This window comes from Talpa occidentalis, unplaced genomic scaffold (assembly GCF_014898055.3).
Source record: "Talpa occidentalis isolate TD23 unplaced genomic scaffold, MPIMG_talOcc4v2.1 talOcc4.2, whole genome shotgun sequence".
In the NCBI taxonomy this organism is placed as follows: domain Eukaryota; kingdom Metazoa; phylum Chordata; class Mammalia; order Eulipotyphla; family Talpidae; genus Talpa; species Talpa occidentalis.
In genome coordinates, this window is record NW_023602073.1 from 64,659,107 (window position 1) to 64,671,581 (window position 12,475).

General features: G+C 49.9%; 1 protein-coding gene across 2 annotated transcripts in view; it reads left to right on the forward strand.

Annotated features, from left to right (window-relative positions):
• PTK7 (protein tyrosine kinase 7 (inactive)) overlaps positions 1–10,464 on the forward strand; it is a 65,191-nt gene extending 54,727 nt beyond the window's left edge. For both annotated transcript variants that reach the window (XM_037519744.2, XM_037519745.2), the window contains 5 exons: positions 122–354; positions 1,234–1,314; positions 7,139–7,290; positions 8,837–9,015; positions 9,467–10,464. In XM_037519744.2, the coding sequence (XP_037375641.2) occupies positions 122–354; positions 1,234–1,314; positions 7,139–7,290; positions 8,837–9,015; positions 9,467–9,627 (806 nt within the window). In that variant the 3' untranslated portion in view covers positions 9,628–10,464. The remainder of the gene's footprint in view (positions 1–121; positions 355–1,233; positions 1,315–7,138; positions 7,291–8,836; positions 9,016–9,466) is intronic.
• The last annotated feature ends 2,011 nt before the right edge of the window (positions 10,465–12,475 follow it).

A 12,475-nucleotide genomic window follows, 5' to 3' on the forward strand; every position in this document is an offset into this window, starting at 1 on the left:
CAGGGAGGTGGGTGCAGCAGAGACCCTCCCCACCCAGCGTGTGACAGGAGAGACACCTCCCGAGTAAGGGGCTTCTCTGCTTGAGTGAAGGCAGCTGACTGACTCCAATCTGTACCCACAGGGAAGAGTGAGTTTGGGGAGGTGTTCCTGGCAAAGGCACAGGGCTTGGAGGAGGGGGTGCCAGAGACCCTGGTGCTTGTGAAGAGCCTGCAGAGCCGTGATGAGCAGCAACAGCTGGACTTCCGCAGGGAGTTCGAGATGTTTGGGAAGCTGAACCACGCCAACGTGGTGCGACTGCTGGGGCTGTGCCGGGAGGCTGAGCCCCACTACATGGTGCTGGAGTATGTGGACCTGGTATGCTGTGGCAGTACCCTGACGGGTGGGGGTGGGGTGGGACGAGGCCCCATGGGATCGTGTCATGTGGCGTCAGCCATCCTGCCATAGCCACCTTGAGATGCTGAGCTTCCTGCCCCCAGCTCTCAGACCCCTGCTTCTCCTTGATCAGCACACCACCCCTGCATTTTGCCAGCCCCTGTCTGGGGATTGGTCCTATCTGGGTAAGACCCTGAGCATGTTCCTGGCTTCTCTGCACACTTCATGAGTGCCTTCCAGGTGCTTCATGAGTGCTTCCCTGACTCATTTTTGGTTTGTTATTTTTTTCCTTTTCTCTAAGCCTTGTCTCACTTTGACTTATCTAAACCCAGTTTCTTTCCTTCCCAGCACCCCTGCTGTTTGAGGCATCAGTATGGACCCCATCACCAACCCTTCTTTGTAGTCTAGTTGTCATGCCCAGATCTGCCTCTTGGTCTCCATTCTCTGACTCATCCCAATCCTACCCCTTAGGTCTCAAAGTGCTACTTACCAGCCTCCCCACCCTGGGGCAGGAGGGGAGGAGCAATCCTTGATCTCTCAATTGGCCAGTGCTTATGAGTCCATATTTCTGCTGCTTGTGTTCCCCCCTTTTTGTTTATGTTTTAGATTAGAGGGCAGGGGCTTTGGGGCTCCCCTGTGGGTAGGAATGACAGTCCTCTCTTTCTGACTGAGAAGCTTCTGGGATGCATAGCCTATATATGTTTAAATTCTTGTCAGTCTTGCCCTGGGAAGGGTCAGACTGGCCAGGGGCTTCTCACACCTGGCTGAGCAGGTACTCAGGGTGCACCTGCTCTGTTTGATGCTTTGGAGATAATGGCTGGGCACTGACCTCACAGAGACACCGCTCCACTTTTCCCTCAGGGGGACCTCAAACAATTCCTAAGGATTTCCAAGAGCAAGGATGAGAAATTGAAGTCACAGCCCCTCAGCACTAAGCAGAAGGTGAGGACAGGGAGGGAGAGGTCCTCAAGGGTGGCCTGGGAGGGAGCTAGGGCGGAGATGGTAACTGAGGTTCCACTGAATGATTGCTGCCTGGGGGCCAGGTCCTGCGGTAAGTACAGTAACCCCCTGAAAGACGTCACTCTCACTCTCCTTACTTTGTGGATGAAGAAACTGATGCGTGGGGAGGTTAGGTGACTTGTCCCAGTTCATGTGGCCTGCAAGTGGCTTCATATCACTGTGTGCCCTCCACATGGAAGAACTGTTCTTTGCCCTTGCTGCTGGAACAGGACAGCTGCCCCCTCATGGCAGTACGCTGGAGTAGCGGCCTGTCTGGGGGCCTGCTGGACTGGGTGTGGCCCTGAGCATGTTTCTGTAGCCTCTGAGCTGGAATACTCCTCTGTGAGTGGCCTGCCTGTGTCTCTCACTTTCACTCTCGCTTAGACCGTAGGCTGCCTGCCCAGCTTTTCCTTCTGGCTCTCCTGCGTTCTGGACAGTTTTCCTATGCTGGGCCCCATGTGGAGCAGACCTGGGTTGACACAGTAAAGAGCTTGCCCATTACCCTCTGCCCCACCTTATTGGATGCCTTCTCTGGTGCAGCTCCTCCTGCCCACAGCTTCCTCCCCACCTTTCCCCTCTGAAAGGGAGCCACCCTTTCGTGAGGCTGGGTACCCCTCCTCCAGCTGACAGCAGAGTGTCCTTATTAGCCAATCAAAATCAGGGGCAGGTAGCAGGAACTGCTAGGACTCTCCCTCCCAGGTGACCATTCCTTGCCTTGGAGTTTGACCCAGGTCACAGACTCTGGGGACACGCCAAAAGCCCGGGTTGGTTGATCAGTCGTGCGAGAGGGACAAGATTTGTGCCCTTCAGGCTGGCTTCCTCCCATTAACAGTGAACTTACTAAGGTCCAGGCAGGGCAAGTAACCTGGGCCCCTGTACGAGTCCCTGCCTCCATCCTGTGAAGCTGTCTGCGGTGATTAGGTGGGAAGCCACAGGACAGGAGGTGCTGTTCTACTGAGGTGGATGTCAGGACCTCAGAGCTCACAAATCAGGACTCACGTGCAGCCAGCAAATTTACTGAGCTAGCCATGGCCCTGCGAATCATCTGCCAGGCACTCTTGGGGCCCTTAGGATCTAGTGGGGAGCTTAGGTAAATGAGGAAGATAAGTGCTTTAAGCACTTCAGGTAAGATGTGAAAAGTTAGTGAGTGGCATAAACTTACGAGATGTCGAAGACAATTCATGTAGCTAACGTGGACAGTGTGGTTAATGAAGATGGTTTCCTGGTAGAGAGAGCCATGTGAGTTCACTTCTCAAGGGCAGGAAGTAGTTGAATGGCAGGAAGGGAATGGCTTCAGGAGAACAGGGAATCAAGGTAGGTTTCTCTGGCTGAGTAGACAGGCTGACAGAAGTCACTTACTTTCGTCACGTGACCTGAGGGACTCTTATTTGGCGGAAAGTCATTACCACCTTTGTTAGAGAGCTCACCCACACTTATTTGTTTTTCCTTTGCCAGAACACCTTAAGTAAGTTGAGTCCTATACTCTACATAGATTATATCTTATCAGGATGGAGGGGGAATTGGTTTTAAAAAGTACAGATTTTGGGCCTCCCCTGGTGGTGCAGTGGTTGAGCGCTGGGTTGTGAGGCTGCCCGCAGCCTCTGCAGCGCCAGTTCAATCCCCAGCCACTGGTGAGGGTCCCACAAAAAAAAAAAAAAAAAAAAAAAAAAAAATGGTACAGATTTCTGGACTAGACCTCAGATGGACGGAATCAGAATATCTGAGAGCAGGGCCTGGGGACCTGCATTTTTCAAACAAGTGCTACAGCTGATTCCTAAACTCCTTAAAGTTTGAGGATCCCTGGTGTCTGACAGTGGCTTTGAAATGTTTTTGGATACCTGACCAGAAGCAATTTTACATCCTGACCAGAGCATACATACACACACATGACTAAAATTAAACTTGCGTAAGACTGTATCCAACATACTTATTTCCTATCCTATTTTTTTCCAACCTACTAACCTGATTTTGAGATCCATACAAGTCCCCATCAGCAGTAAGACTTGTAGATATGTGTGCTTATAATTTAGCGAGCTGCTGTATCACTTTATATTTGAGGGTATGGGGAATGGAAGGAGGAAAAGTTACCTTTTTTTTTTTTTCAATTTTTTTTTTTTATAGAGGCATGTTTATTTATTTATTTGTTTGTTTGTTTGTTTTTTGTTTATACATGCACTGGGTACAGTCAGAAGCGCGGGAGGGTGAGAGAATTCACCAGAGCCAGAGCGGGGAGCAGAGCAGGCAGAAGGACCGAAGTACACTGCTGAGGGGAGCAGCGGGCCGCAGGAGAGGTCTGCGCGCCATGTGGGACCCTCCTCCTGTGGCCGGGGAGCAGCCGGGGATTGAACCGGCGTCGCAGAGGCTGCGGGCAGGTTCGCAACCCAGCGCTCAACCGCTGCGCCACCAGGGAGGCCCGGAAAAGTTACCTTTTTAAAGGCAGGTGGAGTGGGAAGTGGCAGGCAGGGTGTTCCAGCCTCCAGTTGGAAGGCAGGTGCAGTACTTGGCGTGAGTGGGCGGGGGTGTCTCCGGAGAATTTCAGGACGACAATGAGATAGTGATGGAAATCAAAGACATGGGCCCTGGGTGTTGGCATAATTGTAGGTAGTGCTTGTTAGGGTAGCTGATAAGATGATGGAGATTTTGCAGTTGAAGTATGGTAACCTGTGATTTCTCCATGGGTTACATGTAAGCTAATGACAGAGCAGTAACAGGGTCAGCTTAACACACCTGGTGAACAGCACATTATGCAGTCCGATGTCAGGGTGGGCGACAGAAAACCTGGATGCAAAGAGTGCAATAATGTCAGCTAGAACCCCAGGCAATCCTTTGGAGTTTTCAAATTGGAAAGGAAAGGGTGTGTCTGGACTTAACCAAAGAACAGGTTTTCATAACAGTATTTGAAAATGAATCCTCTGACCATGTGATGGTGTCTTCCCGACAGTAAGGAAATACTTAATTGGCGTGGGCCTAACAGAATTCCCTTTTACTGCTCTTGCTTAGCCAGTATTTCCAGAAGGACAGCCTCTGGAAAGATAGCAAGTTAGTCACCATGCCAAGTCCACTCTCTTATGATTCCCTCGACTAGCAGTAGATTGCTTAGCTTGTGAACCAGATCAGAGAGCAGCCTGCGGGAAAGGTCCAGGCTGAGGAGGGCAGTTACAAAAGGCTTTGTCTCTTAGGCCACCAGGCAGGGATGGACAATGCCCTGGATTTTGAAGCCTGAAGCAGAGTCTGCTTATGACGACTCTTCCAGGATCCTCTGGCCCTTTGACTGCCATTGGCTCTTGGGGCAACCTGGCGATGGCAGTCTGGGGACAGTTTCGGGAGGGTGGCCTCTGCTTGTCTGTGGAGGCCCAGCGCAGGGCTCCACACTCAGGAATGGCTCAGTAATCTTGTCATCTGACCTCTTCTTTAACCCTCTTCATTAAACCCTTTCAGTTGGAAGCTATCCAGGAATTTTGTGTCTTTTGAGAAAGAAAATGCACCAAGATGGGATTTCCCCTTCCCCCCAACTCTGGCGGTGTCCTTATTCAGCACCACTGCATGTCAGTCAGTGCACTGTTGTGTACGTAAGTGGTTTGGGTCAGCACTAATAGAACTTGCAGCAGTGGTGGAAATGTTCCTGCTAGAAGAAACACACAGCTGGCCTGCAACTGGTTAAATAACCCTCCGCAGGTCACAGGAACTTGGCATTTCAGTTTGCCTTGCTCTTATATACAAGGAAGTGCTGTCGATCCCACATCCCCCTCAGCGTTTGCAAGCTAGGTTTGGATAAGCAACAGGGATGAAGGGGCCCTGGGTCTTGGCCAGCACGCTTCTGGGGCTCTGATTTTCCCCGTTTGCCAGATCACTTCTCCCTGGTGGCAGCACCCTCTGTGGGTACAACTCTTATTGCTTCTAGAGGAACCCTGTCTTGGCCATCCCTGCTAGGTTCCCTCTGTACCAAATTGTGTATGGTCTCCAGAGGATGCACAGTTAATATTTGTTCAGTGCATCGATACCTACCATAAAAGTGTTAGTATAATTTAATTGCCATTACTTTTAATGTTGTATACTCTATGTATTATAATACATTCACATGGTTCAAAATTTTAAAATTCAGCAAAAAAGTGCCCAGCTCTCTCAGACTTTGGAAAATAGTTTGAGATTATTTTGTGGAACTTGAGATACTCATAGTCCATGATCCAGGCCAGGGTACAAATTCCTCATGCGTGTGTATACCAATGAGAACGTTCACGTTCTGTTCTTCAAACTAGAACCAGCCCAAACAGCCATTGGCATTAGAATGAGTGCGTGAAGGTGTATCGATGATGGGAAAGGGTTCAGTACAGTGAGTGAAAGATTCAGGCATAAGAAAGTATAGAGTTTTAGGTGTTTTCAACCTTCAGTCCCATCTGGTTTCACAACCGGAAGAACTGCGTTATATTATTTAGGAAAGTAGGTGTAAGTGGTAAAGACATAACAAACAGCCGAGAAGTTATCATTATTATAAAAGTTGGGATCATGGTTAGCTCTTGAGGGGAGGGGGAATGTATGATGAGGAAGCAGCCCTTGGGGGCTCCTGGAGGGGGTGCTAACATTGTTGGGTGAATCGGGTGACCATTGGGTGTGGGTTTTATAATTATTTGTGAAAGCAAGCTATATTCCCTGAATGTATCTATATGTAATTCACAATTGGGGGGGGAAACATAAACCCATAATAAACATAAATTGAGAAAAATGTGAACCCCAAGCTTCCTTCAGTTCTATTCTCAAGTTTCCAATCCCCTCTGCAGAGGCAGCCAGCCTTGGGTGTGTATCTACATTCACACACAACGCAATACATTTCACGTTTTGTTTTTAATTTTTTTTTATTATTATTATTTTTTTTAATAGAGGCATGCTTTATTTATTTATTTTTTGTTTGTTTGTTTGTTTATACATGCACTGGGTACAGTCAGAAGTGCGGGAGGGTGAGAGAATTCACCGAGCTAGAGCGGGGAGCAGAGCAGGCAGAAGGACCGAAGTACACTGCTGAGGGGAGCAGCGGGCGGCAGGAGAGGTCTGCGTGCCATGTGGGACCCTCCTCTGGTGGCAGGGGAGCAGCTGGGGATCGAACCGGCACCGCAGAGGCCGCGGGCAGCTTTGCAACCCAGCGCTCAACCTCTGCGCCACCAGGGAGGCCCATCATGTTTTGTTTTTAAAACAAAACCAGTAGAAAACATGTAATTTCAAAGTTAAAAAAAAAAAAAAAAGAGCACCCCATGAAGAATGTAAGCTATGCTTACTGCCCAGCTTTTCTCATAAAGGTACTATGTGTTCTCCCTGGCCCCAACAACACCCACCTAAACCAGCCCCCCTGTTGGAGTGCTGGGGTGGTGGCCCAGGCGCTTCATTTCACTTAATCCAGTTCTTTCTGGCACCCCCACGAGGCAGGAGTGCTGATCCAGGCCAGGGTACAAATTTCTCATGCGTGTGTATACCGATGAGAATGTTCACGTTCTGTTCTTAGAAGCTTCAAACTAGAACCAGCCCAAACAGCCATTGGCATTAGAATGAGTGCATGAAGGCGTATCGATGATGGAAAAGGGCTTAGTACAGTGAATGAAAGACTCAGGCATAAGAAAGTATAGAGTCCCCATTTTGCAGAGAAAAACGCAGACACGCCTGTGACTTTGTGGTTGGGCTGTCTAACCATCACGCCCATGGTACCGAGTCCCCACCATGAGGTATCCAGGGTAGTTACCCTGGTTCTAGGTAGTTCTGACCAGCCTCTTTGTCACTCCAGGTGGCCCTGTGCACCCAGGTGGCCCTGGGCATGGAGCACCTGTCCAACAACCGCTTTGTGCACAAGGACCTGGCTGCTCGCAACTGCCTGGTCAGCGCTCAGAGACAAGTGAAGGTGTCCGCGCTGGGGCTCAGCAAGGATGTCTACAACAGGTAGAAGGGCATAGGGAGGGGGGATGGTGGGGCAGAGGGCAAGTATAGGGGACAGCTTAGTGGCTAGAGGCCTGGAAGAGGGGCAGAGAGATTTCTCTCTCCAAAGGGGCAGCAGGGTTCTGTGCCAGCGGGCCCCAAGTCCCTGATGCTTTTATATATGTGTGTGTATGTATATGCATGCACGCACGCACACATGTGTATACATGTATGTATATTTGTTCCTGTGTACACACATGTATAAATATATGTAATGATAAATATACTTTTTAAAAATAACTTGTCAAACTTTATCACGTTTGATCTGTATTTTAACCGTTTGTATGGTTCCCTTGGTAACTTTCATTATTTTGAAGTCTAAGTCTTCAAGCTCAGCACCCACAGCTGGAGGTTACTCTGGAACGCCTATGCGGACCATGTTGTGTCTCTGAAAACTTCCCCCTCAAGTCACCCTGGTTCTGAGTCACCCGGTTTGTGTGACTCTTGCTTTTGTCCTAAGGTTCTTTAAATGGTCTTTCCTTTTAATGTGTTTTTGCTTTTTTTACTGTTTTTTGGCATCCCTGGGTGCACTGAAATGATTTTTCACATTTATTAAACCAATATAGAAGTGATTATCAGTTTTTTAATATAAGTATCTAGACAAAGTTTGATTCTTTTTTTATATAAGATTTATTTATTTAGGGACCTCCCTGGTGGTGCAAGGGGTTAAACACCGCATTATGAAGCAATTCTCAGCCTCTGCAACACAAGTTCGATCCCTGGCGGGCCAGAGAGCAACCCACAGGGCGGAGCAGACCTCTCCTGTCTCGCCTGCTGCTCCCTTCAGCAGTATTTCAGTCAGTCTGCCTGTTCTGTTCCCCACTCTGTCTCTGGTGCATCCTCTCACGTACCACATTTCTGGCCTATACCCCAGCTCTTGTATGCATAAATAAATAAATCTTTAAAAACAAAGATTTAGCTTCACAGTGCCATGCTTAATCCCTTGTGCTACCAGGGAGGCCCCAAAGTTTGATTCTTTTTTTTTTTAAAAGACTTATTTATTTATGCATACAAGAACTGGGATATAGGCCAGAGGTGCAGGGCGGGGGGTGAGAAGATTCACCAGAGACAGAGTGGGGAACAGAACAGGCAGACTGACTGAAATACACTGCTGAGGGGAGTGGCGGGCGAGACAGGAGAGGTCTGCTACACCATGTGGGTAGCTGCCTGGCTGGCAGGGGATCGAACTCGTGCTGCAGTGGCTGCGGATAGCTTCACAGTGCTGTGCTTAACCCCTTGTGCCACCAGGGAGTCCCCAAAATGTGATTATTAATGAAATTTTTTTAACCATCTAACCCCATGTGGATGTCTCCAAACTCCATCCCATATCTACCCTCACCTCTACCTTGTGCTCAGCAGGATTGTCACCAATTTCTCTGAGTATCTTGATCTAGAAAAGATGGGTTCTGGTATAATACCGAGACTTGGGGTGAGTGTGGGCTGTGTCCCTCACCATACCCTGTGAGCCGCAGAGGTCTCACCTTCTCTTTGCGTGATTCTCTTCCTGCAGTGAGTACTACCATTTCCGCCAGGCCTGGGTGCCCCTGCGCTGGATGTCTCCTGAGGCCATCCTGGAGGGTGACTTCTCCACCAAGTCCGACGTCTGGGCTTTCGGCGTGTTGATGTGGGAAGTGTTCACCCATGGAGAGCTGCCCCACGACGGACAGGCAGACGACGAGGTGCTAGAAGGTAGGCGGCAGTGTTGCCGAGGGGGGATGCCAGATGTTCTTCAGGTAGAGAGCTTTCTTGGGGTTCTGGGACCTGCTCGGCCTGCATCCCTCTCTGGTATTAGCAGGTACACAGACGTGGCCACCCTGGTTACTGAAACGCTGAAGTACCTCCATACTGGCTGGTGAATAGTCCTTGCCCCTGGGGCCCATTGCAGCCCTGGGCACTGTCTGTTGCTCATATTGTATGAACCCTGCCTCCAACAGCTAGAGAGAGTTGGGGCCGAGAGCATCACCCCCATAGGAGGCGGGAAGTTGTGTAGACTCCCAAGTCAATGCCCACCCGCACTGGCAAGTGCCCCTGCTGTCAGAGTCACCCTCAAGTGGCTGCCTATGGGAACTGCAGGCTCCGCAGATAATCAGACAGGTGGCTAAATGTTTTCACTGACACTCCACCCACCATCTTCCTGCAGACTTGCAGGCTGGGAAGGCTAGACTCCCCCAACCTGAGGGCTGCCCTTCCAAGCTGTACCGGCTGATGCAGCGCTGCTGGGCCCTCAGCCCTAAGGACCGGCCCTCCTTCAGCGAGATCGCCAACACCCTGGGAGACAGCCCCGCAGACAGCAAGCCGTGAGGAGGGAGCCCTGGCAGGCTGTGCCTCAGGATGGCGTGGGCGGGGGAGGACCTCTTGAGGGGCACCTGCAGTATGCTGGGCAAGATCCCCATCCTTCTTGGCCCCGGGGGCCTCGCCCTGGCACCACAGGCACTGCTGAGGTCTGGGCAGAGCCTGGGCTTTCCTCCTCTTCCTCTCCCTAGCCCTTGGGGAGACTGATGCAGACCCAGACATGGTGACTAGGACCTTGGGCTGGGCAGTTTTCTCTGCCACCCCTCCCCCCATCGGGGACAGTGTGGGTGCCTCAGGTAACCCCAATATCTGGCCTGCGTCTCCTCCCCTGACCAGGTTCAGTTCTGCCACTCACCTGCCACCCTTATCCAGGGAGGGTGGAGGCAGGCTGGAGATGAGCTGGATTGAGGGGAGTTTCTTAATATACTCAAGTTCCGGGGGTAGTTCTGGCCTACTGGCCCACCTCGGGGTATGTAGCAGGGTCATGGAGGACAACGCCAGTGAGTCCTCCCCCGTGGACTTGTGCACACCGACCCTGACCCATGCCTCCCTCCCCACCCTTCTCTCCTTTCCTCATCCTAAGTGCCTGGCAGATGAAGGAGTTTTCAGGAGCTTTTGACACTATATAACCCGCCCTTTTTGTATGCACCTTGGGCGGCTTTTGTATGTAATTGCAGCGTGGGGTGGGTGGGCAAGGGAGGGAGGGGAGGCCCTGGAGGAGATGGGGAGGGTGGGCCACCCTGCCTCACATCTTTATTGTTGTTGTTTTTGTTTGTTTGTTTGTTTGGTTTGTTTTTTTTTTTTTTTTTTACACTCGCTGCTCCCAATAAAGAAGCCTTTTTTACAACCTGTTTCTGAACCTCATTCCCTGCTGATGTCACTTCCTCCACACCCCCCACCCCAGTAGAAGGGGCCATGTGGCCTCACAAGTCTGGGGGAGGCCTGGATGGGAGTAACTGGCAGACACTGGTCATTCTGTCTGGTGTTGAGAATGTGGGCCTGGAGGAGGTGAGGCTCTCTCTTACCCTGTGACCCCGTGTTGGTCTCACCGCCAGCTGCTTATTCTAGTCCTCATGCTGAGGTGGGGAGGGTACAAGTGTGAAGTGGGGACGAGTTAGAGTTGCATTGGAGGAGTTAATGACAGATTCCAGTCTCTGGAACTCTTTTAGACACTAGGAAGGAGGACTAGATGTTGATGAGCTAGGAGATGGTACTGGAGGCTGCTTTGCTCCAGGGCTAAACTTTTTTTTTTAAAGGATTTATTTATTTATGCATACAAGAACTGGGGTACAGACCAGAGGTGGAGGGCGTGAGAGGATTCACCAGAGACAGAGTGGGGAACAGAACAGGCAGATTGACTGAAACACACTGCTGAGGGGAGCAGCAGGTGAGACAGATGTCTGCTATGCCATGTGGGTAGCTCCCTGGCCGGGGATGATCTTGTGCTGCAGCAGCTGCGGATTGCTTCATAGTGCTGTGCTTAACCCCTTGTGCCACCAGGAAGGCCCCCCTCAAACTGTTTGATTCCTGCCCAATATTATTATTTCGGTTACTTCAGCCTGGTTTCCGCCCTTAGCTCTAATTCCTTCTAGTTCTCACTTCTTATTAATGAAACTAATAACTAGTATTTATTGAATCTTTGCTCTGTACCAGTCACTTTGCTGAGCGCTTAACATGTGTTATCACATTTAATCTCTGCCACTACTCTGCTAGCCAGATGTAATTGTTCCCATTTCATAGGTTAGGAAACAGACTCAGGGAGGTCAGAGTTTCCCCAAGGTCACCTAGTGCTGCTGTTTTTAGGCAGCATGTTCCATCCCTCAGGTGTGTTAAAAGTTAAAAAAAAAAAAGAAAACAATTTCTCTAGGGCAGAGTTTTTCAAACTGGGTTTCCACCAGCATTAAAAAAAAAAGTAGGGCCTCCCCTGCTCCTGGTGGCGCAGTGGTTGAGCGCTGGGTTGCAAAGCTGCCCGCAGCCTCTGTAGCGCCGGTTCGATCCCTGGCCACCGGGCGAGGGTCCCACATGGCGTGCAGATTTCTCCTGCCGTGACCGCTGCTCCCCTCAGGAGTGTACTTCATTTGTCTGCCTATTCTGTTACCTGCTCTGGCTCTGGTGAATTCTCTCACCTTCCGCACTTCTGACTGTACCCAGTGCTTGTGCAAATAAATAAATCTTTAAAAAAAAGTTAACAATAGAAATTATCCAATTATATGCCTTAAGGGTTAGTATTGTTTTACAACATTTGTAATATTTGATACCGGTTTTTGTATACTGGGTGTGTACTAGGTAACGATGCTGCATAAGAAACCTCAAATCTCATTCACAATTTATTTTTCTTACTCATGGACCTGAGGGTTGGTGAGGTTTGGACTTGGCTGAGTTCAGCTGGGTTTGGCTCCACACCGTCGGTCTGGCTGGGGTCTGCTCTGGAGCATGGTCTCATAAAATGGCAGGAGCCTGGAATCTGCATGCAGTCTGCCTCTTTCTAGTCCTGTCCCTAGAGTGTTTGACCTCTCCAAGCCAGATCATACAAGAGCATTTAAAACCACAAGTCTGTTAACATTTTATCCATCAAAGCAAGTCACAATTTGAAACCACCATCAATACTGGCAGGAGTTACTGCAAAGTCACATGATAAAGGAAGTGATGACTAGTTCTAACACAAGGTGTGAAGAATGGGAGCAATAATCTAATCACCACACTGCTGTGTAAAAATGATTTCTTAGGTGGGCTGTCCTCAAATACCAGAAAGGCACTATTCTAGAAGGTCTAATCACTCCCTGGCTTCTTGACTCTGCAGTTGCTGCATTGCTGGCCATCTTCCTCTCCAGATACTCCTCTCCTGCCTGTGGTGATG